This window comes from Melanerpes formicivorus, unplaced genomic scaffold (assembly GCF_026170545.1).
Source record: "Melanerpes formicivorus ecotype bairdi unplaced genomic scaffold, bMelFor1.0.p_v2 SCAF_1, whole genome shotgun sequence".
NCBI classification, from domain to species: Eukaryota; Metazoa; Chordata; class Aves; order Piciformes; family Picidae; genus Melanerpes; species Melanerpes formicivorus.
The window spans coordinates 3,614,180-3,641,201 of NW_027142353.1; the positions used below are offsets into that span (position 1 = coordinate 3,614,180).

Here is a 27,022-nt window from a genome sequence, read left to right on the forward strand (position 1 = left end):
AAAGAGTCCTGTAAATACATTATAGAAAAAGTCAGTGCCACATGTAGGTATGAAAAATCACACCTCTATTGGTTGCACAGATTTCAAGTTTAGATGCATTGGTTTAGCCTCTGCTTGAGTCACAGGCTTCCAGTATGGCCTTAGAAAATAATGTAGAGGGGGATTCCTCATATATAACATCATCAGTGCTAAGGTTTGTAACTCTTTGTAAGTCATTTGTCCAAGTTCCTTTACAAGCACTGGCAAATGCAGGCAACTCCAAAAGGTAGATGATCACACCCGATGAGATCGTAGAATCATAGAATGGTCTGGGTTGGAAGGGACCTCCAAAGATTATGTGATCCAATGCCCCTGCAATGAGCAGGGACAGCCTCCACTAGATCAGGTTGCTCAGAACCTTGTCAAGCCTGATCTTGAACATCTCCAGGGACGGGGCCTCAACTACATCCCTGGGAAACCTGTTCCAGTGTTCCACTACCCTCATGGTAAAGAGCTTTCTCCTAACACCCAATCTAAATCTGCTCTTCTCTAGTTTGAAGCCATTGCCCCTCGTCTTGTCACTGCAGGCCTTTGTAAACAGTCCCTCTCCAGACCTCTTGTAGGCCCCCTTCAGGTACTGGGAGGCTGCTATTAGGTCTCCCCAGAGTCTCCTCCAGGCTGAACAACCCCAGCTCCCTCAGCCTGTCTTCACAGGAGAGGCGTTCCAGCTCCCAGATCATTGTTGTCACCCTCCTCTGGACCTGCTCCATCAGGTCCATGTCCTTCCTGTGTTGAGGGCTCCAGAGCTGGATGCAGTACTCCCAGTGAGGTGAGATGCTGTACTCTGGGTGAGATGATTGGACCTAGAAGTATGCACTTCTCTCCACTGAGAAATTAAAAAATACTTGAGCTTAACTTTTAGACATATTGTGAGAGATGAACCTTGCTGCAAGGATATGACCAGACTGGACAGTCTAGTACTGCCCAGAGCTAGCTGAGATGCAGCACATTCTTGTGACTTGTTCTGGTGCCCTAGTGTCATTAGCCAACTTCCGACCCAGCAACACTTTTCACTGAAGAAACCTTTTCTTTCCTGCCACAGGATACATATCTGAGACTGGTGACAGAAAGTAAAACAAAACTAGAACAGAAACATCCCCCAAATAGCAACACTGTGGTGGCATCAACCATAATACGGATGATTGTCTGCCCTATGGGGCTCTCTTTCACCAGTATCTTTCACTGAGATACCTGCATGCACACTTATTTCTATATTACTGTTTAATTTAAAGTCAGTTCAGTTTTGATAGTGACTCTGGAGGAGACTGAAGAGAAGCCCTACTACAAAGCATGTGGGAAGGCAAGAGGACCACAGGCAGCTCTGTTTACTGAGCATGGGGCCCCATTTCCATCAGGAGCATTGCAGCGACCACACAGATTTCTGCTCTAAAGCCTTATGGCAATGAAAAAATGCATCCCAGAATTGGGAAATATCCTTAGGAAAAATAAAATTGAAACTGATGTATTGACATGACTTTGCTTTAGACCAATGAGCATTCTCCAGTGGGAAAAAAAAAAGCAACCTCTGAGAAATTCTGGGCCAGCATTAGTCAGTGCTCCATCTGAAAAATCACCACGCAATTGTACGGCACTTTTAAAACAAGCATTTGTTCACAAAGGGCAGATGTACCAGAGGAAAGAGATGTAAAAGTCACACAAGTACAGCCAAAACACTCTTGCTCATGTTTCTTGGGAGACTCAGGACAAAGTATGTTGTCTGCAAGTAGAAGAAAAAACACAGGGTGAAAGCTCTGTATAAGGAATAGTACAGTGGTAGCAATGAGTGCAGCTGAAGCAGGAAAACAGACAATATCAGTGCAGAAAATGAATGGCTGTTGGGAACACAGTTCTAAACCTCAAAAGAGATAAAAAACAGCCACAGAAGTTAATTTACATTGAAGAGGAGATCTAAGGAGAAAAATGATACTTGAAAAACACCTATCAATGTAATAGAGTACATTGGTACTGTGGCTACACCGTCTGTCTGCTGTGGAATTTCTTTTTTCACTAGTATGGTATCCAAAACTATCTCACACTGTATTGCAATAATAAAAGCCAGTAGAATTTAAAAATAAAGATCATCACATTAGCATCAATGTATCAATCAAGTAAAGCACTCAAAAAAAAAGGGGGTAGGGTCAAAACCTCTAATCTTATTTGCATAGAAGCACTCAGTAGCACCCAGCTCAGTGCAAAGAAGAGTTCATGCTATCTGCCACCATGGTCACATTCAAATGAAAAATCACATTACTATGAATTAACTGAAGCTATAGCTACAAGTATTCAGGATTTCCTCTTTGAATTTTCTGTCTCTTCATTTTCCCAGAAAAACCAGAAGGCTACCTAAAGCATCACCAGTTTATATGCATAGTTTGTAATTTCCTTGGCATTATTTGAAAGAAAAATTGGTTTTGCCAAAGGTGTTCTCTTCACTTACAATCTCTAAGGAGAAGCAAGTCTAGAGAGAAAGGGGAATTTCTGAATCTTTGTTTTTTTACCAACATACTGATCAAAAGCTGTAAAGTAAATAAATTGCTAAAAATCACCTTCTGCCTCTCCCACTTCTAAACTGAGCTTCTGCAAGCAGGAGATCTTTTGTTGTGTGTGCGTTCAGGGAGAGAGAGCTACGTGTTGTAAAGTAATGTGTTTTACTGTACATGTGTGCAGAGGAAGGAGATAGATAATGCCCTGTTCAGGGTTTGCATTATTGTGTACCATGGAAGTGGCTCCTGAGCCCTGCTGCAGCAGGGCTGCCTAGGGATGGAAGGGCTGCCAGGCTGAGAGAAAAGCGTGTTGCCTTTGAAGGGGCCCCTTGAAAAGTTTTACTGGTCTTCTAGGCCTTCACTAATGGCTTATCTTCCCTTGGCTTCATAAAGATTTCTAGAGCATATCTGAGATTTGACCCTGAATATATGATGCTATTCTTGCTGTGTAATAAGCCCCGGTGGTGTGTGGCATATAGAGGCAAATCTGCTCTTTGTTAGGGAGCTACACGTCAAAATGAGTTTGTAAAACACACCACGAAAAGGACGAAATGCTGCTTACAATGCAAAGCCCAGTGAAATCTACATATTCCTGCAAGATTTATTATTAGCCAGAGCATATTATCTGAGATTAATAAATTATTCTTAGTCCATTTTATGGTAAGGCACAGCAACTACCATAAAGCAGCACTGTCACATAAAGAAATTTCACCAAAGTACCCTGCTTGAAATAATGACTTTGTTTATCTATAACTTTACATTATTGATTAGGTTTGCTGAACTGAAGAAGGGGTATGAAGTCATTCCAAAAGAACTACTGAGAAGTCTGCAAGCTCAGCCAATATAAAGCTGATAGCAAGAAGGCAATTCCCCCGAGAAAAAGTAGTCATACTTGGTTATTTTACAAATATGCAAGTAAATTTTCGCTGTGTTTGCATAAATAAGAACCTAAAGCGAAATACATGGCTCTTAGTATCTGATTGTCACAATTTTTGCTGGCAAGATCTTTTTCTTGTAAGGCTATAGTAGATCAGAAGCTGCAGATACCTTCCAGTTTTAGAGGACTCAAAAAGCAAAGCTTTCATACAGGCATTCATAACTGTTCTGTGACCCGGTCACAAGGGTAATTTCCAAGACAATAAGCTTAAAAACAGCTGTATCAAAACAACTGTGCCTCCCCAAACACCAACATATTGGTATTTAGAATAGCATAGCATAGCACAGACCAGACCAGGTTGGAAGAGACCTTTGAGACCATCATGTCCAACCCATCATTCAACACCATCTAATCAACTAAACCATGGCACCAAGTGCCCCATCCAGTCTCTTCCTAAACACCTCCAGTGATGGTGACTCCATCACCTCCCCGGGCAGCCCAATCCAATGGCCAATCACTCTCTCTATGAAGAATTTCTTCCTAACATCCAGTCTAAATCTCTCCTGGTGCAGCTTGAGACTGTGTCCTCTTGTTCTGGTGCTGGCTGCCTGGGAGAAGAGACCAGCCCTCACTTATCTACAACCTCCCTTCAGGTAGTTGTAGAGAGCAATAAGGTCTCCCCTGAGCCTCCTCTTCTCCAGGCTAAGCAACCCCAGCTTCCTCAGCCTCTCCTCATAGGGCTTGTGCTCCAAACCCCTCACCTTCATTTCTTGGTTAAAACTTTGACATTGCTAACCCCACCTGGCAGACTTAGATCCAAGGGAAGATGCTGATGCATTCAGTACCGTCCTGACACTCCCAGATTCTGGAATGCTACCTCCTCTGTCAGGTGCTGTGGATTGCTGTACCCTTGCCTCAAACCAGAGATGTGCAGTGCTGACACATGTCCCTGGCAGTTGTTTGCACTGCCTGCAGTCAATGGAGAGGAGTGGGCATTCATGGGCCTGAGTCTCTTGCTCTCTCTCCCTAAATCAGGCAGCTAGAATAGGTCAAAGGAATCAGCACCTGGAAATGCCAACTGCTACCCAGCCTATATGCAGGGAGGTGGGATAATTGGCTTGGATGCAGATATCTACATTGCATATTTCTAACTAAGTAAGATGACTCGGGAGCCCCACAGACAGCACACAACAGAAGTCAGGAACCTCACGAAAGCAATCCTCCACAGCCCCACACATTGTGTGAGGAGCTGCACAGAGCCAACCCAAAGCAAATACCCACCATGGGAATTTTAAACTCCTTTGCCTATGGAGTGGAGGTGGCAATAGACAAACCTCTCTCTCTCTCTTTCTATATATATATATATACACACACACACATATATACTTACAATCCTTATGCAAGATAATTTAAAACATGTCTGAAAAAACAGGAAAACTCAACTGTTGTCTTGCACCGTCCACTAGTGTCTACAAACCAGGCTTGGTGTTTTAACAAAGGGAAGACTGCACAATGTACCAAAGGACTGCTGCCAGTCCTTTGGAGCTGCCATGCTATTCTTCCCAACCAGTTATACACAAGGAGCTATTTTTTGTTGTTAAGAGTATAGCTATTTGTAAGAAAGAGCTTACAAGCTCACTTAAGAATGAACACACTCCGTGGAACAGTATTCTAGACTCTCAGGTCCAGCCTACCTCACTTAGGGCACCTAGGCCTACACTTTACTGCCTGCTGGAGCTGTCTTTCTATGCATGCCCCTGTGCTGCCCAGTTATTCAGCAGAGCAGGAGAGGTCTTTCCATGTCCTCAGAGGAAATGCCTCTCTGCTAAGTTTAGATGCTGAAACTGAGCACACAGGATCTCCCTTTGGAAGGCTTCAAAGGTACTTTCCTCTCTGTGATAAGAGTATGTAGAATGCAGGTTTTTATTTTCAGTGGACTGTTCTGCTGTATGTCTAATATTAAGTTTTGTGTTAGATGCCTCAAAATTCAGACTAGAGCCTGCTTGTAAGGCACACTATGTTGTAGACCAAGAAAGAAGTGGATTGGGTTTAGTCAGTGTAACGTGCTAAGGTCTTTTTTCAGCTCAGCAGCTGGATGTGTGTTGTTTATGACTGAGTATGAAGTAAAGAAGTAGACAAATCACAGATCACAGTCAAATTAGATTTTCCTAATGGGGCTTTTGAAATAAGCTAACAGATTACTGTTTAAATAAAACCTGTAACAAGGATGAGTTGATGTTACATTATTAAATTTCTTAATTTAATTCTTAAGCTCCAGAGCCAGCCAAGTAATATTCAGCACATTTACCTTCACAAACTGTGGAATGCACTGTGGACAAGCTAAAGAAAAAAAAGCTTTTCATGTTTTGACCAATTCTCTAAGTGTTTAAGCAATATCAATCCCAGCGAGTGGCATCTGCCTACCAGTCATGTATTAGAAGTATTGGCTAGCATTCCATGCTTTCTTCCTTTCATTAATTAGACAGAATAATTTAGTGCAAAATCATGATGGATTGTTTTATTTTTCTAGCTTATTATGTGTGCTATAAACTGAGAAAAAATACTTAGCACTTCAGGGCCTGGTGTTGTAACTAGTGAATTCAAAATAAGTGCCAAGGCTTGCCTATCAAGCAATAGTGTCACTGGTGAAGAAACCTTCCCTTCCTTTCTCACTGTTGGTGGAGGAGCATGCTAATCTCAATGAGAGCTAATGCCTTGCTTTGCTCATAGAGATCTCTCCTTCTGCTTAAAGGGAAAATAGGTGTGAGGATCACAGTTACTGTGCTTGACTAGAAGATAAATTAGCAGCTGTCTGGTGAAAATGCAAAAGAAGTAGTTCCTCCTCAAACACAGTTTAGCTTTTGGGTATTGATGGCCAAGAAAACAGAACAAAATATAAGTATTTTTAAATAGCACATTAAGACATTTAAAATGATTCTACAATAAATTATATGGTAACAATGTCTTATGTTCTGTATTGTATCTCTTCCTATTTAATAATGTCCAGAATGCCCATATTTTGAACCTTTGAGATAATGTAATCTGTTTCGTGGGTCTAGCACAGGCTTCAGTGCCTGGAGACGCTAGTTCTATTTCCAGCTCTGCTTCAGACCTACAGGATGACCTTTATGTGTAACCTCATTTTCCTCACCTATAAAATGGGGATATTAATACTTATTTACCTCATAGCTGGTTCCCTTCCAAATGCTATAGTGACTGAGCAAGCTCATGCATCTACAGCATTGCTAGTGTTCATGATAAACTGTTTGTTTTTTATAAAGCAGCAATACAAACATGAAAACAAGATCTTATTTGCCCATCCAGAGAGTAAAAGTACACAGCAAAATAACAGCAATGAAAAAACTTTTCAAAGCCTCATTTCTTCTCAGTGACACTGTCCTTCAGGAGAAATGCAGGCAGTTCCTATTTGACAGCAACTAGAATGCATTTCTTGATGCTGTTTGCAGTGAAGGAAAAAATTTTTGCTTTTTCAGTGAAAGTCTAACCTGGTCTGCCTTTGGAGGGGATATAAAAAAATACTACTAGATCTGCAAGTAAATAAAGGGAGATAAACAATTTCCATTTGAAACTTTACCTAATAATGAAGATAGAGATGAAAAAAGGCAAAGAGAATCAGAGAGCGACAAGAGAGAAAGTCATCTCTTCCTAAAGGGAACACAGAAGAGATGCTGGCAGGTATGCTGGCCCACAGCTGGGGAGACACCCTTGCAGCACCACTGAGGCCTGTGAACACCTCAGCAACACTCATCTCACTCTGGGAACGTGATACTTACTCTTGTACTGCTCTGGCTATGGAGAGCGCTGTAGATCCAGTTTCATTAACGCTATCTAAGGTCACATTTGGCAGGTCGTCATCATCACTGTCACTTTTAATTTGTCTGGGAGATAGGCCTCGGGGGTCCATTTGTGCTGGAAAGAGACATATAATGGATTAATATGAGCGTGCTGAAATTAATCTTGTCCCTGAACAACATCAGGGCGCGCAACACATCCGCTTGCTTCGGGTGGATGGCATCGCTTGTGCTGAGCTTCCCAAATCAGGTGATGGATTGGCAAAGTCAGCTAGCGGCGCTGCAGCTGCATGTGGGTGTGTGAACACACACAGGCCACACCAACGTCTTCGGCAGACCTGAAATAAAACTGTGCACGTAATAACTGTCAAAAACTCAGTTTTACCCTCAAGTTATTTACTCTGCTTGTCTTCACAAAGTGAAAAGGCTACATATGCTTTGTGCAACACAACACACTTGAGAGTAAATGTTACAGCAAAATTTCAGGAGCAATCTTTGATTCTGAGAACCTTTCACGAGATACCAGGCTGGGACCCATGCCACTCCAATGAAAGTCCAGGCAACTTATCTAGGTCCTGATTTCTGACTCTATTCAACATCTTCAGAGGCTAACACTGGAGTCTTCCCTCTGTATTACATGTGGCAAAGCTGCTGCATGTGATTTCACACAGGCAACTAATTTCAGGTGACAAATGTCAGGTAGGCTTAGTTAAATTTTTTTTTGAAAGTCACATAGTCTCAGATCCCATGAACATCTGAAGACCAGGAACTGCAGGATTATTTTGTCCATCTGCAGCTTAGGGTATCCAATATTGCACGGCAATGGTGCAGGTGTCCAGGTGCTGGCAGCAGAGGGCTGCGGGGGTGGGCTCTGTCAGAAGATGCCAGCGTTGCCTGGCTATTGCCAGACACTGCCAGTTTCAGCTGGCTCAAACAGACACACTGCAGGACACACCTGAGCCCAAGGTGGCACCTTGGGGAAAAAAGTATTTAAGAAAGGGCAATAAAAATTGACACACAGGCAGAGCGAGGAAGAAAGTACAAGAAACAGCCCTGTAGGCACCAAGGTGAGAGGAGGAGGGAGGGAGATGCTCCACAGTGGAGCAGAGATTCCCCTGCAGCCTCTGGAGGAGGGCACAGTGGAGCAGGCTTCCCTGATAGGAATTGCAGCCTGAGGGAGATCCCCACTCTGGAGCAGGGAAACAGTGTGACAATGATGAAATGGCAGGAAGGGGCTGTTACGGGATGACCACAGACCCCATTTGTCATCCCCCTATGATGATCTTGGAGGTGTAGGTAGAGGACTCAGAAATGAAGGAGTGAAGTTGATCTTGGGAAAAGGGAGTTGGGGAGTGGTAGTTCTCACTGTCCTTATCTACCTTTAATTAGCCATAAATAAAATTAATTTTCCCCATTTTTAGTCCATTTTGTCTGTGATGGTAATCAGTAAGTGATCTCCATGTCTTTGTTCTGACCCACGAGCTCTTCCATCTTACTTTCTCCTTCTGCCCTGTTGGGGAGGAGGAGTGTGAGAGTGGATCTGTGGGCATCTGGCAGCCAGCCAAGATCAACTCACCAGATATATTTTGTGCAGAAAGGAGAGCAGAAACGTACTTGCCTTCCTTTTTATCCTTGCTGCTGCCCTCCAAAGGGATAAAAGTATAACCCACATATGGGTAGGGGAGATGGGCATGGTGGGGACTATGGAGCACAAGTGTCAGCTGAGATAGCCCCAAGAGGAACTAGGGGTTGCTTGTGTCAGGAGACAGACCCAGAGACAAACTTCAGAGGTGATGTAGACAGAGACATTCCTCCTCACTTGTTAAATACCATGTAGTATTAGCAAGTGCTGAGAGACACCAAAAGCAGCTGGAGTAGTGAGCAAAATTGGAGAGGTGCCTGATTCTGCAAGGGAGAAACAGGAAGGGGGAAGACAGGCAAGACAATTTATTTTAAAATGTGTTTATTTGTTCAGGTGAAACAGGGGAATCCAAGATTATTTACAGAGCTAACTGTTGCAGTTTATTACCTTGTGCTCCTGTGTTGCAGTGTCAGAGATAGAACACTTTCTAGCTCTTGCAACATGCTTTTCAAGAAAGTTTGCTGCCATTCCTACACAGCCCTGGACAACAGGAGTCACACGATCCCTTCAGAGGTCATAAACAATTCAGCTCAACAACAGGCTCAAAAGTCACAGTTAGATTTCTCATTTTGCCGTGGTTTTTATGCTATCAAGTTCACTAACTTTGGAAAAGGAACTGAGTTACTATGAAAAATAGGAGGGCTGTAGATAACTCCAGTAGCTGCGCAGCCATAATAGCAGAACTGATGGATAGATAGCTGAGCTCTTGAAAAGCGAGCACTCCCCATATGAGTGATGACTCGAGGAAAAGTTGGTCTTAAATTTTAATTTATGTTTTAGCTGTGAAATACTTCTGAGTAATAGAACAGTGAGTAGTAACTACCCTTCAGCTGCATAAAAAACTTCATAAAAAAGATACTATTATACTGCGTTTGGTAGGCTGATGCAACAACCCCTTCTGAAAGCACTTACAGACGCACAGTACCATTTGTATTAGCATTCTACCAGCTCAGTTTGGCTCTCTCAGAAATCCTGGCTACATTTGGACTGCTTAGTTTTTCATATATGGTAAAGAAAACACCTTTGCTCATCAAAGCAAAGACTACTGACAATCAACATGAGACAAACACAGCAACTTAGAAACATTTAACAGTTTTAGGTAGAATGAGCATCATTCTCACTGTGATTCTTAAAATGGCAACTTCTGTATCATAGAATCATAGAATCAACAAGGTTGGAAAAGACCTCAGAGATCATCAAGTCAAACCTATCACCCAGCACCTCATGACTACTAGACCATGGCACCAAGCGCCACATCCAGTCCCCTCTTGAACACCTCCAGGGACGGTGACTCCACCACCTCCCTGGGCAGCACATTCCAATTGCTAACAACTCTCTCTGTGAAGAACTTTCTTCTCACCTTGAGCCTAAACTTCCCCTGGTACAGCTTGAGACCGTGTCTTCTTGTTCTGGTGCTGGTTCATCATGGCATTCAATACAAACTGAGCATTAGGGATAATCTGATATATGATTTAAGAACAACTGAACCATCTAGTCAGCTCATTTAGCCCAAAAAACTGTTTGAAGTGCTACTTCTGCCTTGTACCCTAATGTTCCTTCTTAAATAGAATAGAATAGAGTAGAATAGAATAGAATAGAATAAACCAGGTTGGAAGAGACCTTCAAGATCATCGCGTCCAACCTATCATCCAACACCACCTAATCAACTAACCCATGTAACCAAGCACCCTGTCAACTCTCCTCCGGAACACCTCCAGTGACGGCGACTCCACCACCTCCTTGGGCAGTCCATTCCTATGGGCAATCACTCTCTCTGTGTAAAACTTCCTCCTGACCTCCAGCCTGAACTTCCCCTGGCGCAGCCTGAGGCTTTGAGTTGCATGCAAGTATGGGATTGTTATTACTTCATTACTTCTTCAGTTTTTCTTAAAGTGAACCTTCTTAACTTGTGAGTTATGTTTGTATCTGCCCCATATTTAAATGCCATATGTGATGTTTTTCTGAAAGCTAATGTTTGTAAACAAACAAACAAACAAATCTATGTATGCAATACTTTGCATTAACTGTGGCTCAATCTGACTTGCACTACAGCAAAGGTTTTAAGTAGGAACCTTCATAAACTTTCTTAATATTTAAACCTAAGACTAATTGAAAATAACAAATGATGTTACCTGATTTAGTCTACAATACAGTTATTACCAATTTTGATCACTTAAGCATGAATACTCCTACATAAAGAGGGATGATGTAAATGCATATGTTGTTTCATTATTATTGCAGACTGCCAGCCCTCGAGGTCTTACTGAGATTCCTATGATACTTGGTGTTTTAACACTACCTGAGGAATGTGCTAGGATGAAAACATGAAAACTCTCAATTACCTTCTTTTTGTTTCTGCTTGTGAGGTAAATACTATTCTGTGCACTTTAACACAGCCACGAAGATGCCAATGGGGCTATGCTTTCGCACCTAGAGATAATTTAGCCTATTGGGCATGGTTTGAACTGTCAGATGCCAATGTCTGAGGGCATTATGATGTCCTGTGACATGCAAACATGGTGAAGACAAAAGACAAAGAACAGAAACATATCAGCAGGCAAATTCAAAGGCAGGCAATTCGAGAACATTTTTTGTTATGTATTTTCAGTGAACCTAGCTGAAGTTGATCATGAAATTACAGAATGATCTAGGAATTATTCCACTATTTTTTAATATCAGCCCACATATACATCTCTTTTGTCTCCCTTTCAATTTGTGATCTATTCTCAGCTTGTAGACTTGGGTAGCTAAGGCATTGAGGAACCAAGGGTGACTAACCAGGAGGCTGAACTTTGCTGTTGCCAGCTGGTGTACCCTGCCCTATATTCTCATCAGCACGGCTGCAGCTGCTGCAAGGAAAAACAGCCTTTAAAGGTATTCTCCTCCCCTAAATGAGCCATGTGAATAACCAACTGGATGAAAGCCTAACAGTTATCTCCTCCTCAACACTCACTGCAGTGTGCAAACTGCAGTACAGGGTTTTTATACATACAGAGTTCATGACTCCTACTTATGTCAACAGCTTTGACTTTCTCTTGCACATCCAAGAACAACTGTCCAATTGCTGGCACCAAGGTTTATAAATACCAGCAGAAGTTCATAAACATCAAATTAAGAGTAAGTATTGGCCTAACTAACATTAAACTGGAAAGAATTAAGAGATGCAGGCAAGAGATAATTTAGGAAATCAGATGAAAAAGGTGGAGGACAAGTGAGTAATGGAATGCAACTGGCAAGCAAGGTAAAGGGAAGCGCACAAAACATGCCAGTGCATTTCAACCTCCCTTCACTCTGTACCTTGCTCTGACAACCAAGATTTTCCTTCAGCTTAAGACCCCAGCTCCAGAAGGGTTACTGAATCAAGTCCTCCCTATCACAGGCAGACACATTTAATTAATAAGGCTCAAGTCTTAAAAATGAGCTGGATTTCTTGCCCTTGCTGCTCCTCCTGAAAGGCAAGATTTGTCTGACAGAGCTATCTGTTGATTTTGTGAAGTGTGAATGAGGCTAACGCAAGGCAAGCAAAAAGAAACGAGTCAGAGACTGCTTTCGTGGGACAAAGGTGTCATTGAAAGAGTGCACAGGAGCCACAGAAGTGAGCTGTTAGCACTCCATGCTGAAAAGAGTGGCAAGCCAGGGAAGTTATTTAAGAACATGTACACATGCTGAAGGCTGCAAGGAGCCACGTCGCTTTCCATCCTTGTTGGCTGCAAGAAACAACGATTCTTTTTGCTAAAGAAAGTACAGAGCATTGCTCTGGATGCATGTACATATATGCAATCACTTCTCAAAGCCCTCTCTGACAAACTGTACCAGTTTTCCTCTTAGCAGTACAAGCACATTAACTCCCTCCACTTGTTTTAAGGCAAGATGTGCAAAGGGCTTTTCACATAAAATGCATACCAGCCTGTAAATATTCTAGAGCTTGGTCTACCACCATTAATATTTTATCTGCCAACTGTCAGTTGCCAGAAGGAAAAAAAATCATCTGGATCAGATACAAGCTTGCTTCTATTTCTATCAAACTAAACAATTTCTTGACTTAAAAATTTATGCTGGCTGTGGGGGCCAGACAATACTTGATCCTGTTTCCCAGGACAAAAATGCCTCCCTGGACATTGCTTGAACAGTTGTAAACCTGCACAGCAACTTTCTAATGAGCACCGATGGACTTTTTGCTTTCTGGCACACGGTTGTGTCATTTCTGATATGGTATGGGATTAGCCATGTCATGGAAGCAGTATCTCCAGGAAGGATCAAGCTTGCTAGATCTACCTTATCAGGGGAATAACTTAAGCCAGGGCCACATAATCAGGCTATTCTTTTCCTTCTCCACTGTCTAAAGCTATGCTTCTCTCTGCATTGGGGTATCCGTTGGTGGGGGCACAGATTTAAATTTCTCCAGGATGATGAAAGCTCAGCATGCCACTGCTCACTTCTCATACAAGTACTGGTGTTACCAGGCTGTTCAGGAAATGCTATCCCCTGTCTGTCATATTTGGGCTGCACTTGAGTATGCCCTAGTTGCTCTGTTTCTTTCCAGTGATTATTTAGGATAATGCAGCTCAAGTACTTTGACCTGGTCAGGCAAGGCCAAATGTAGTTAAAAATCCCAAAGCTGGATGCTCGTAGTAGGTAGCCTGAATCTGGGCCCTCTCAAGGATGAAAAGGGCCAGATACTAGCACACTGCTATCACCACAACCTGATTTTTTTTCAATCCAGTTAAAGTTCCTATGAGTGAAAGACATGAAAACTCATCCAATCAGTAACCTCACAAAGACCTGCTAGAAGTCATTTCTCATCTACACACTGTCTGTGTTAAAGGCAAGTCTGAGCCCCTTGGATTACATATTTAAGAGCATGAGAAAACTAAGCAACTGCCAGTTTTGCAGGCCACACTATTAACTAATGCTGAAATGACTCATTATGAGATGATCCTTATTGGTGTGAACTCAGAGAATGAAAATTTCCACAACCTGAAATATTGAAACATCTAGCTCATCTTATCTAAATACCTCAGTTTCTTGCATTAACTTGTCCATTAATAACTTTGTAAGCATACATAAACATAGGCCTGCTGATACATCACAATATAAGAAAAACTGAATTATGCTTAGTCACCCTTTTAAAAGTCTGTTTCTGCTTTTTGAGAGGATTTTCAAATTCAGAGTCCACTTGCTTTTGTTTCACTTATTGAACTCCCCACACTGGTTTCTCAGAAGGATGCCTAATATTAAACCCACTATTCAAAATGATTGCTCCCAGTAAGAGTTCCAGGTGGCCATGACATCCACCCACTAGATTTAAATCATACAGAAACATGAGGTACCCCAAGCCAGAGTTGTGTTTGCTATTGCCAAATGTCTTTCTTAGAAGCTCTTCTCCAGCTGCTTCCAGTGTATGCTGTCATACAGCAGGTAAAAATAATGACCTCTAGCTGTAAGCAACAGTTGCTTTGCACTTACCTCCATTAAGAGCAGAAAAATCAAACACTACCCTACATCCTGAAAGTGAGTTACAAGAATGTCCTTAGTACTACTGTTATACATGTGTATGTCTTTGTGTCTGCAGGGCATGGAGGACTGAAGTGACAAAGTGACATTCGGTGCCGAAGTGTTACAAGCATCTTGGAATACAGTGTGAAGAAAATTACATGGCACTCATACTTCAACACAATGCACTGTTATCTGCCAGTGACCAAAACACTATGAAAAAAGTAGTTTGAACCTAGTAATAATAATCTGCCACTTGCAATTACCCCATGACCCAGCAGTACCTGACAGTACATTTCCATCAGCCACCATCCTCTCTCAGAGCCCTGAGTGACAACAGAAAGGGAAGGAAGTGTCTCCCACCTTCTGTCCTCAGGCACCTGCATTGCAAATACACCTCAACACTCCCACACAGCCAGTGGAGGGAGACAAGTGCCTTCAATAGGGCAAAGCCCACATATCTCTATGGACTACCCGGGAACACAGCAGTGTGAGCCTCTCCTCTTGTCAGGTGCTGGGGCACCAGCACTGGCAGTGGCTTGGTGTCTCCTTGAGCTACTGTGGCTCTGCTTCTTGCTGGGAAGTAAACAGCCTTTGCCATGCCACTCGGCCACGCTCTGGTTTCTGGGAAAGTAACAAGTGGTGGGAGGGCCATGCCCAGAGAGTGGTGGCGAATGGTGCCACATCCAGCTGGAGGCTGGTCACTAGTGGTGTCCCCCAGGGATCAGTGCTGGGCCCCACTCTGTTCAATACCTTTATTGATGATCTGGATGAGGGGGTTAAGTCAGTCAGCAAATGCAGATGACACCAAGTTGGGAGCAGATGTTGATCGGTTAGAGGGTTGAAGGGCTCTCCAGAGGGACCTTGACCGACTCGACAGATGGGCAGAGTCCAACAGGATTGCATTCCACAAGTCCAAGTGCCGGGTGCTGCAATTTGGCCACAACAACCATATGCAGCCCTATAGGCTGGGGTCGGAGTGGCTGGAGAGCTGCCAAACAGAGAGGGACCTGGAGGTACTGATTGACAGCTGGCTGAACATGAGCCAGCAGTGTGCCCAGGTGGCCAAGAAGGCCAATGGCATCCTGGCATGCATCAAGAATAGTGTGGCCAGCAGGAGCAGAGAAGTCATTGTGCCCCTGTACTCTGCATTGGTTAGGCCACACCTTGAGTCCTGTGTCCAGTTCTGGGCCCCTCAGTTTAAGAAGGACATTGAGACTCTTGAACGTGTTCAGAGAAGGGCAACAAGGCTGGGGAGAGGCCTTGAACACAAGCCCTACACGGAGAGGCTGAGATGGGGTTGCTTAGCCTGGAGAAGTGAAGGCTCAGGGCAGACCTTATTGCTGTTTACAACTGCCTGAAGGGTGGTTGTAGCCAGGAGGCAGTTGGTCTCTTCTCCCAGGCAACCACCAACAGAACGAGAGGACATACTCTCAAGCTGTGCCTGGGGAAGTTTAGGCTGGAGGTGAAGAGAAAGTTCTTCACAGAGAGAGTCATTAGCTGTTGGAATGTGCTGCCCAGGGGGGTGGTGGATTCACCATCCCTGGAGGTGTTCAAGAGGGGATTGGATGTGGCACTTGGTGCCATGGTTTAGTAGGCATGAGGTGTTGGGTGACAGGTTGGACTTGATGATCTTTGAGGTTTCCTCCAACCTTATTGATTCCATGATTCTATGATTCTAAGTGTCTTGAGGGTCTTAGGAAGTGCCTGAAGACAGGACAATGGCAACACCACTGTGTGGCCTTACTTGCTCCCCCTCTTTCTCCACCAGCCACTGTTTACTTAATGCTGAAGGACTGCCTCAGTACCCATCAGCAATGACAAAGTAAAAGATCTTTGGCCTCAGGGCCCTAGTGGGCAAACCTGGAAGAAAAGTAATTCCCACTGGGGCACAGTAATCATCATTAAAATCAATAACCTTCCAATAGTTAGGAATTATATTTTGGGCCTCTCGCTACAAGAGGGGCATTGAGCTACTGGAGTGTGTCCAAACATGGGCAACAAAACTGGTGAAGGGCCTAGAGCACAAGTATTATGAGGAGGCTCAGGGGACACCTTATAGCTCTCTACAACTACCTGAAAGGAGGCTGTAGCCAGGTAGGAGTCCATCTGTTCAACCATGTAACAAGTGACACGACAAGAGGATGTGGCCTCAAGCTGTGCCAAGGGAAGTTTAGATTGGATATTAGGAAGAATTTATTTACTGAATGGGTTATTATGCATTGGAAGAGCTTGCTCAGAGCAGTGGTGAGTCCCCATCCCTGAAGATATTTAAGAGATGTTGTTTAGGCATATGTTTTAGTGAAGGACTTGTCAGTGTTGGGTTAACGGTCAGACTTGGTGATCTTACTTTGTCTTTTCCAATCTAGGTGATTCTGTGATTACTGCAGTGTCTAAACTGTAACTTTGCTCTCCACATTTGGCATACTGCAGAGTTTGGTACCTGAAATATTGCAAGAGGGAAACTGCTGGCCAAAAGTGACTTCTTTCATTCTTTCTTAAACTGCCCCTGTTTCAAATACCCCTTACTAAAAGAATGCATCTGTCTGGATCAAATGGCAAGTAGAGGGACCAGCTTTTCTCTGTTCTTCTCAGTTATTCTCGGAAAATAGGTTTTACAACTTTCAAGCTCAGCCCCCCATCATAGCTTGATGTCTGAAGCAAATGAACATCCTTCTCCCTGGTAGTTTTTTTCAGAGAACAGGAGCCCAGCATGGATGTCCCCAGCAGAAGAGTGTCAAAGGAGAACGACACAGACACCACTGCATGTTTTAAAGGGTGGAAGCAACACTTCCAGATGCAGACACAGGAGCTGTCTGAAATTAGGCCCTCACTGACTGTTATGCTCAGATTTACTCAATACGGTTTAGGAAACCAAATCCTGGCTTTATGGACCTAACAAATGCACAAAAATGATAGTATTCATTATTTTCTCCTACTAATCTGGTCCATACTATATGAAGCACATTCTGAGTATTTTTCTTCCTGTTTGAAGTTCATTATAAGTGCTTTATGTGTGCATCTATCAGATTTTCCATCAGAGCAGCTTGGTGTCTGTAGGGGCAGCAGAATTAGGTCGATCTATTTCATAAAACTTTATGTACAAAGCAGCAGCATCCATGAACATAATGGTCAGAATATAGAGTCTACAGGGCTAATTTTTATTACAATTTATAGCAAGATTACCCATATTCCACAGTTTTTGGATTTTATTGAGATTTTATGGGACTATATGGCTAGAGCAGTTAACTGCACCCAGCACAGCTATGGTTCACAGAGAATGGGAATTGGCACTGAAAGCACAGTGCAACTAATCTACCAGAGAATATTAATTGCTATGATCCAATCAAAGACAGTATTTAAAATAATTTCACCAGTCAAATAATTTGCCATAAATCTGTAAAAGAATAGCTATTTGGAGAAACACAGAGGTGAGAATGATTGCATGGATGTAATATATGCACATATTTAAGCATCTCTGTCATTGGGTTGTGCACATAAATACATAACACCATTTTTTTTAAGCAAAAGAGTTTTCTCTTTCTAAGCTACTTAAATACCACAAGACCTCATCTGCACAAAAAGCCAAACTACTGAGACTACTAAAATTTCTGTCCTGCTGTACATCCAATATACAAATGTTCTATTACTGAAAGTAAAGAGGGAAAATAATTATAGAATACATTTAATATTCAATAAAATATTGCAAAGCCACTACAAAAATGGTAGCAGATTGCAACTTACACACTGCAACACTGCAAACCAGAGAGTTTCCATCAGGTCGGTCCAGGAACAATAAAACCCAAGGCAGGGATAAAATAAATGAGAAGTTTTAGGCATGTGTTTCTGCTGGATCCAAATTTGTGGGATAAAAGCAGCTAGATCAAAGCTCAGCACTGGTAAGAGTACAGAGCTGAAGGACCAGAGGCATTCTTGGCATGGAAGACATGGAATTAACAACTTCCAAAAGGTGCAGGGACTCAGGAAGTGTTGAAATGGACTTCCTCATCCTCCTTAGACTGGACTGCACAAATAAAATTGGAATACACATCTACCTCATTCTCATCCCCAAACCTGCTCCTAGTGAAGAATACACATTATGTTAAATCCACTGTTGATAAATCTTAGAAGAGCATATTACGGGAAAATATAAAGATGCCATTAGTGAGTCACTAGAAACATGCATTTTTCTGGAGATGTAAGGAGAAGACTGTTTATGGGAATTCCCATAGTTAACTCAAGCCACTCTGTCTTCAAGCAACCTCCTTTCTCAATTTCAGACACCACAGCACATCTTGTAACCTGTGGTCCTGGTAAAAACTACTATTTACTCTGGTTCTTAAATATAGGCACCATCTCTAGGAACACAGGCCCCACCCTGAACGCAAGACTCTCCCCTGCCTGATTTTCTTCTTGGCTAGCCATTGACAGCGTACTTCTCCATTCCAAGAGCCATGACTAACAATCCTTTCAGATGAACAAGCAAAGAGGGGAGAGAGATTCAGCATTTTGAGGAGCAGGAGGGTGCAGGTGAACAGGCTGGAATACATACAGCAGCAAAAGATTTTTGTTATGTAACAACAAAAAAGTTACGGCTAAAGAAGAAACCCTCTGCCTCAATGCAACTCAAATCCAAACCAACCATCTACTAAGATGCAGAAAGGATAGCCACTTCACATGAAATAAGCCACTTCACTGCTGGTTTTAATTAAATCTTTTCCATAGCATGATTTTGAAAGAGACCACATAATCTGACCTTTAAACATATAGAATGGTTCTCTGAATGCCTAACTTTATACTAGAAATTGTGTTTATTTTTGCAGAATAAACTTCACAGTAGACAGCAATAACAGGCTGTACTTTTAAAACAAAAACAAGGGCAGTGGATAATATATCTAGTGGTACTGCCTGGTTTAAGTTACAGAATAATCAGTAGGAAAAGGCACTGCATTTACTAATGCCCCCACAATAAGGAATAGGGCTTGTGTGAAACTGTGAAAAGACACAATCTGTGTATTTCTGCTAGGTCTATACACATACACAGTAACATAAAAATAGCCCACACCGATGTCATTACGGATGTTTACTCTCATGGGAAGCAGATGAAGTTCAGTTGGCAAATTTGAATTTATAATGTTCTGATCACTGGATTTTGCAAGTGGTTGTGTCTTCTGAAACTTTTAAACCCATTAAGAGTGAGAACCCAAAAACTTGAACCCCAAGCCCCAGAAATATCAAAGTTACACAGGTCCTTGGTGCACCAGCATCAGGAGGCAGGACCTAAAAGGCCATGCAATGAATGAAGTAACTCTTCTGAACTAACAAAACCATTTAAAAGAACATATTATCTTTGGCAAAGCCTGCTACAGGGACATGATTTGCTAGCAGTATTCATGGATATCTTCTGAAAGCAAAATAGTGGAAAGACTCAGGCTAAGAGAAGCAGAATTTGTAGGGGAATGTGCTGCTGCATGGCAGGCCCTTAGAATCCTGTCCACCCAAGCCTCTCCTTGTTCCCCTTCACCTTGGCCAGATGTCCTTTCCACCCTCATTTTTCCTCTTCTCCCTTCCTCTGTCTCCAGTCCTGTCCTATTTTCACTCCTGAACATGTTCACACATCCACAGCCATCTCACCACCTCTTCTTTTCTTCTGCCTTCCCTTTCACGTTGCCCCTTTCCCCACTGCCCACTCCCTTCCAAACTCCTCCTTGCCTATTCCTAGTCATAATTTATTTTGCTTTAAGAGGAGGTTTTTTCAGATTTCCCAGCTTGACTTGGCTTCCACAACTACTTATGAAGACACGAAAAGAGAACATTGGTCCAAACTAAACATGAGGTTCATGGCACAAAACCTCAGAGGTTCTAGAATTTTTTACCAAAAGATGCTGGAATAAGTTTTTCAATATGGAAAATGCTATATTTTTTTCCTCAGTCTCAGGAAGTATGGAATATTTTTTTCTTGAAACTTTCCTCACAAAGAAAAAAAAATAGCCTGAGGCAGGAATGCAGCATGGAAAATGTTAGCTTAAATTGCTAACACATAGACAAACTTTGAGCAACTGAAGACAGGGTTTTAAGGGAAACGATCAGGCAACCTTAGCCATAGGTGCTTCTACCTGCCATGCCTCCAATTTAGAATAGAATAGAATAGAATAGAATAGAATAGAATAGAATAGAATAGAATAGAATAGAATAGAATAGAATAGAATAGACCAGGTTGGAAGAGACCTTCAAGATCATCATGTCCAACTTATCATCCAACACCACCTAATCAACTAAACCATGCAACCAAGCACCCTATCAAGTCTCCTCCTGACCACCTCCAGTGATGTTGCCCTTCTCCGGACATGTTCCAGCAAGTCAACATCCTTCCTAAACTGAGGGGCCCAGAACTGGACACAGGACTCGAGGTGTGGCCTAACCAGTGCAGTGTAAAGGGGCAGAATGACCTCCCTGTTCCTGCTGGCCACACTGTTCTTAATGCAGGCCAGGATACCATTGGCCCTCCTGGCCGCCTGGGCACACTGCAGGCTCATGTTCAGCCTACCATCGACCAGCACCCTTAGGTCCCTCTCTGCCTGGCTGCTCTCCAGCCACTCTGACCCCAGCCTGTAGCACTGCATGGGGTTGTTGTGGCCAATGTGCAGAACCCGGCACTTGGATGTGTTCAATCTCCTGCCCTTGGACTCTGCCCATCTGTTCAGCCTGTTGAGATCCCTCTACAAAGCCTCTCTACCCTCCAGCAGATCAACACCTGCCCCCAGCTTGGTGTTGTCCGCAAATGTACTGATGATGGACCTTTCACCTTTTAACAATCCTCACCATTGCTCCACATGGAAGAAAAAAGACAAGGAAAGAGTTTTTCATGGGCTATAAATGCTCTGGGATACTTTTATGTATAACGAAGTCTAGTGATCAACATGTACTCCATGCAGAAAAAAATGTCCATGGTTGGCAGGTAAGCCTGCATATGACTCTCTGTGTGTGTGTGCACATATGAGTGTTACAGGATTACAGAACTAAAACTGAGGATGTTAGAAATTTGTAGGAATTTAGTAAGATATTGTGTTGTAGTATCAACACTGAACATAATGTCCACTGATTACATTCTCATTATGTGTTATTAAAAATTCCTAAAAATGCTTCAATCCTGATGTTGATTTGCACCAGATACACTGAGAGGTTCTTATCCTGAAAAAAAACATCAACCTGACAGGAAGGTACTTTTGCAGCATGATGCTCCTGGCTTCTGTGACCCTTCTTGGGGTGCAGTCCATGGCACAGGACCTGCTTGGTGGCTGCCAGCAGCTCATATACATGAGAGCTAATTCTCTGCAAACCCATCTGGTTTTCAATGCTGCAGAAAGAGTCTGATTTAATGGGAAACCCTGCAAGTAAAAAATAGGATAGAGGAGGCAGGACAGAGAACAGAAAAAGCAGCACAGTGGGAGGCAGAAAAGGAAATCTGAGAGTCTCCTGAAGGAAGGCGTGATGGAGAATGCCAGGAAGAATGATGTCATGTAGAAGGATGCACAGCAACAGAGGGGGAGACAAAAGTATAGGTTAGAAATATTAACAGATAAGGAGGGAGAGATGATACAGAACTGTTGAAACTGGCACTCAGAGAAGTCAGTAAGATGGGAAAGACTAGGGGGAAAAAAGACCAAAAAAAAAAAGATAAATAGAAGAGGAATAAGCACTGGAGGGAAGAGAGAATTCAAACAGAACATGAAAAAAGAATAATTTGGCTGAACAGTCTAGAAAAGAAGCCACCAGGAGAAAAGTTTAATCCCAGAGACGGGAAGGTAGACTGGCAAGCAACTGGAAAATCACCTGAGTAAAATGCCTGGAAGCAGGATTAGAAGTATGGTCATGGCCTGAGAAAGTTTTGAACTACAATTTAAAAAGAAATTATTCTACTCAAACCTGGAAGGAAAAGGTAAATTCATAATGAGGAAAATAAACCTCTGAATAACAAAGAAAATCTCTATATGCCGTTTCATGCATTATTTTCTCCATAGTACCTGTATATAGAAAAACAGCAGAGGTTTGAACTTACATCTGGTGATATTTTCATTAATTTTAGCACTGAAATTATCTCTGTTGAGGAAAATGTCTCATATAACTGAAAGATCGTAGATACAGGCTAATGTAAAATATAACTTGCCCTGGTGAGACCTCACTTGGAGTACTGCATACAGTTTTGGGCTCCCCAGTTCAAGAGGGACAGGGATCTGTTGGAGGAAGTCCAATGGAGGGCTACCAGGATAATTAAGAGACACATGCCCTGTGATGACAGGCTGAATGACCTGAGGCTGTTTAGTCTGGAAAAGAGAAGACTGAGAAGGGATTTAATAAATGTTTATAAATATCTGAGGGCTGAGTTTCAAGTAGGAGGGGACAGGCTCTGCTCAGTTGCACTCTGTGATAGAATAGAGTAGAATAGAATAGAAAGAATAGAATAGAAAGAATAAAATAGAATAGAATAGAATAGACCAGACCAGGTTGGAAGAGACCTTCAAGATCATCGCGTCCAACCCATCAACCAATCCAACCCACCTAAACAACTAACCCATAGCGCCAAGCACCACATCAAGTCTCCTCCTGAACACCTCCAGTGATGGTGACTCCACCACCTCCCCGGGCAGCCCATTCCAATGGGCAATCACTCTCTCTGTATAGAACTTCTTCCTAACCTCCAGCCTAAACCTCCCCTGGTGCAGCCTCAGACTGTGTCCTCTTGTTCTGGTGCTGGCTGCCTGGGAGAAGAGACCAACATCCGCCTGTCTACAACCTCCCTTCAGGTAGTTACAGAGAGTGGTACAAGGGGACATAGGGGTAAGAGGACAAGGGGTAATGGATGTAAACTACAGCACAGGAGGTTCCACCTCAACATGAGGAGGAACTTCCTCACTGTGAGGGCCACAGAGCACTGGAACAAGCTCCCCAGAGAGGTTGCAGAGTCTTCTTCTCTGGAGACTTTAAGACCCATCTGGATGCGTTCCTGTGCGACCTGTGCTAGCTTCTATGATCCTGCTCTGACAGGGGGGTTGGACTCGATGATCTCTGGAGCTCCCTTCCATTCCCTAACATCCTGTGATCCTGTGAACTTTAAGTGCATTCCAGCCACACAATAATGAGGCCACAGCTGGAATACAGGGTCCGGTTCTGGTCCCCTCAGTTCTAGAAGGACAGGGAATTACTTGAAAATGTCCAGCACAGAGCCACAAAGATGATTAAGGGAGTGGAACATCTCCCTTATGAGGAACGGCTGAGGGAGCTGGGGCTCTTTATCTTGGAGGAGACTGAAGGGTGACCTCATTAATGTTTATAAATACATGAAAGGTGAGTGTCAGGAGGATGGAGCCAGTCTCTTCTCAGTGATGTCCATGATAGGACAGTGGGTAACAGGTGCAAGCTGGAGCAGAGAAGGTTTCATGTGAACACAAGGAAAAACTTTTCACTATGAGGGTAACAGGGCACTGGAACAGACTGCCCAGAGATGTTGTGGAGTCTCCTTCTCTGGAGACATTCAAAAGCCACCTGGATGTGCTCTTGTGTGATCACTCTTCCAGGTGATCCTGCTGTGGCAGGTGGGTTGGAGTAGATGATCTTCTGAGTTTTGTGATTCCATGATTCTGTGATCAACATGGCCTCTGATTTAGCACTAAAGCAGCAAAAAGGCCGAGATTATGTGATGAATGCTGCCTATGTTGTCTGTGGCTCAGCTTTGTTTCAGCAAGTGTATTTTTGTTTCTGAAACTGACCAGCATTCCTGTAGAAGTTGAAAGCTGTGACTCTAGATGACTCTGAACCTGCTCTTCTTCAACTGATAGGGAATAAGCCACCAATTCAGTTTGACAGCAACGTTCTACTAGCATATGGGCACATTTATTTCTTGTTTTCAGTATGACAGCTGATCACTAAAGGGAAGTTGTTCTGCACACAAAATTATTTAATCAGTTAATCTGTGCTGACAAAAGATAACCACCTACAGTGGATCGGTGCCCATAATTCTTGTGTTGCATTTATTCAATATCAACCTGAACATTTTTATCAGAAGAATTTGTGGTAGCAAAAAGGGTATAACTGATATGAAAAAAAATATAAGGAATGCTTAATCCCTTCTTTTTGTTTAGCTGTACATTAATAGGTGCTGCAAGGCTGGTTAATGATCTCTGCCAATGACAGCACAAAGGCGATTACTGTCAGGGCAGCTCAGGATGCCTGGAGCTCATAGGCTGAAATCCCTCTGGCACATTAAATTCTGGAATTTTGTTGACCAAAGTGGGGTAGTGAAGTTCCAGTTTTACAAGATCAGGAGGTGCTTCCTATAGGGGAGACTACTGCCAGAGCCAACTAGCACCTTTGAAAAGAAAATAAATGGGAAAAATTCTGTATGAGCTCAAGGTCAGGTGCAGCTCAAGACTCTAAAACCAAAATACAACTTTCCTTTTTTCTGTTTTTCCCCAGACAACATGGTGAAAAGTTCTGCTTTCATTCATCATTGTTTGACACAACAGCACAAAGTCCTAAAATCACATCACTGTATGAAGTGCAAGGAGATTTCTTAAACCATCATTTTGAAGCTTACAACAAAACCCAGATCAGCTGTGAGCTTGTTTTCTATGTCCAAGCCTGTTGAGATTACACAGTCTCTACTCAGAAACCAAGAGAACAGGAGGAGAGCCAAAGATTTATGGACAACAGGATGCTACCAAACATCAGAATGACTCACCACTGTAGTCCTGTGCAATAATACATAGTTACAAGTATATAAAAAGCTGGACATGAGAGTTGCAGAAAAAAGGTCTTTTAGTTGTAGAGACCCATTCCTTATGTAATTAGGTACACAAGAGATGTTGTAAGATTTATTACTAAATGTCCTGTAGTCCTATAAGGCCTAAAGCAAGGTTATCTGTCAGTATCCTCCCTTTCTGCCTCAAGCAATACCTCATTTCAGGGGAGAATTAGCTATATTTTATTCAGTCACACAATGAAGCTCAAAATGAGTCTCTCCTATTTCTTTGCCTATGTTCTCATCTCTGCTACTAATGCTTTCTTTATAAAGCCATGATTTCAAAATATCTGGGCTTATCTGTTTTCCCTTTCTTCCTCCACCCATCATGTCACCATCCCTAACACACTTTTTTTTCTCAGTAACTGTTACATTCTCATCTTTCTTGATCTCCAGCTCCACTTTCTGTGTTCTTTGGACACCTCTCCAAGAGTTTATCTTGTCCTTCTGGCATGTGCTTTCTTCCTCCTTTTACACCTCCTTGTGCCTTTTCAGGTCCTGTGTCTGCAGAACTCATTCTCAACATATGGACTCTGTGGCTTCCTTTCCTTCTGATGTTTAACCTGGAAGAAGAAACCTAATTCAAAGTATTACATTTCCCCTCAGCTTAATAAAACTCACCTCTGCATCTGCTACCACTCCTTGGTCTAAAAGCTTTTGCTTTGCATGCTCCTACAGCCCAGTGAGTGCTTTCTCTTTGCATGGAAACAATCCCTCTGACATTCTTTACCTTGCCAAATCTGTATCACCTGGTGAGTTTCCCACGTTCATCTGTGATGTTTTATATATCGCCACTATTCCAAAGTCCTACTTCTTCAGCTTCTGGGGAGGATTTACTCCTCACAGGATAAAATGTGCTGTCAAGTTTTCTGAGCTTTTAACACCACTGCTGACTTCAATCTTTATAAAAATACTTATCTTAAAAAGCATCTTGAGCAAGACTTTTAAAGGTTCTTCTCAACAGTGTAAGCTCTATGTCTTTTCAGAAAACAACACAGTCAGTTTGGAAACCAACAGCTTTATAATGTGGCTACATTTTCCTCACACAAGAGCAGTTCTAGACATGCCACAGATGCACAAAACAGGTTTCACCTTACCTTTGACGTGGCTTCTCCCATCCTCCAACAGTGGTACGACTATAGTGTTGTTCATATTCCCAGGTGATCTCACAGCTGTATAGACAACAGGTACCGACTGTACCACCACAGGGATACGGTGCACATGACTCATTTTGTTGGACTGCAAGTTCATGGGGCTTGAAGGTGGTACTGGATGGATAATGTGCAAAAACTGCTGGCCTCCAACACCAGATGCAGAGGCCACTAGAGGACCTGGAGTTAATACTGATGGTACAGATGCCGCTGAGGATACTGATGTTATTACTGTGGGTGATGAAGCTGGACGACTAGAAGAAGTAGAAGTAGAAGAAGGAGAGGAGGCTGATGCTGTCATGGAAACCGGTGAAGATGAAGCTGCTGTAGGTGATGACCTGGCTTTGTTTATTGACAAGTCCACTGGTTCAGTCTGTGTTTGGAAATGGTCTGTAGATAATGAATCCTCCACGGGATCTGCCTTCATGTTGTTTAGTAACAAGGGTACAGCTTCCATATCTGGGTAGTTGTGGACGTTTGGAGACTGCTGAGGAAGGACAAAGGGACATGGTTATATACTTGGCTAAAGATGATTTGCACACCCAATTGCCAATGCACACAGTCATAAAAGCCATAGGATTTGGCTTTTCCTGGGTCAGCTCATAATTTTAATGAACAAATTATGCTAGAAAGAAAAGACTTGTTCAGGTTGAAAAGAATATATAGCAAAACATTCTACTCCCATTTCTTAGAAGGTGGCGGGATTAGATGTACATAATCACAGAAT

At 42.7% G+C, this 27,022-nt stretch overlaps 1 protein-coding gene across 6 annotated transcripts in view; it reads right to left on the reverse strand.

The window, feature by feature from the left end:
- KLF12 (KLF transcription factor 12) overlaps positions 1-27,022 on the reverse strand; it is a 311,165-nt gene that overhangs the window by 80,733 nt on the left and 203,410 nt on the right. For 4 of the 6 annotated variants that reach the window (XM_068153456.1, XM_068153304.1, XM_068153050.1 and 1 more), the window contains 2 exons: positions 26,242-26,782; positions 7,194-7,329 (listed from right to left, as the gene is read on the reverse strand). In XM_068153456.1, coding sequence (XP_068009557.1) covers positions 7,194-7,329; positions 26,242-26,782 — 677 coding nt within the window. The remainder of the gene's footprint in view (positions 1-7,193; positions 7,330-26,241; positions 26,783-27,022) is intronic. The other 2 variants (XM_068153394.1, XM_068153217.1) reach the window with 1 other exon arrangement.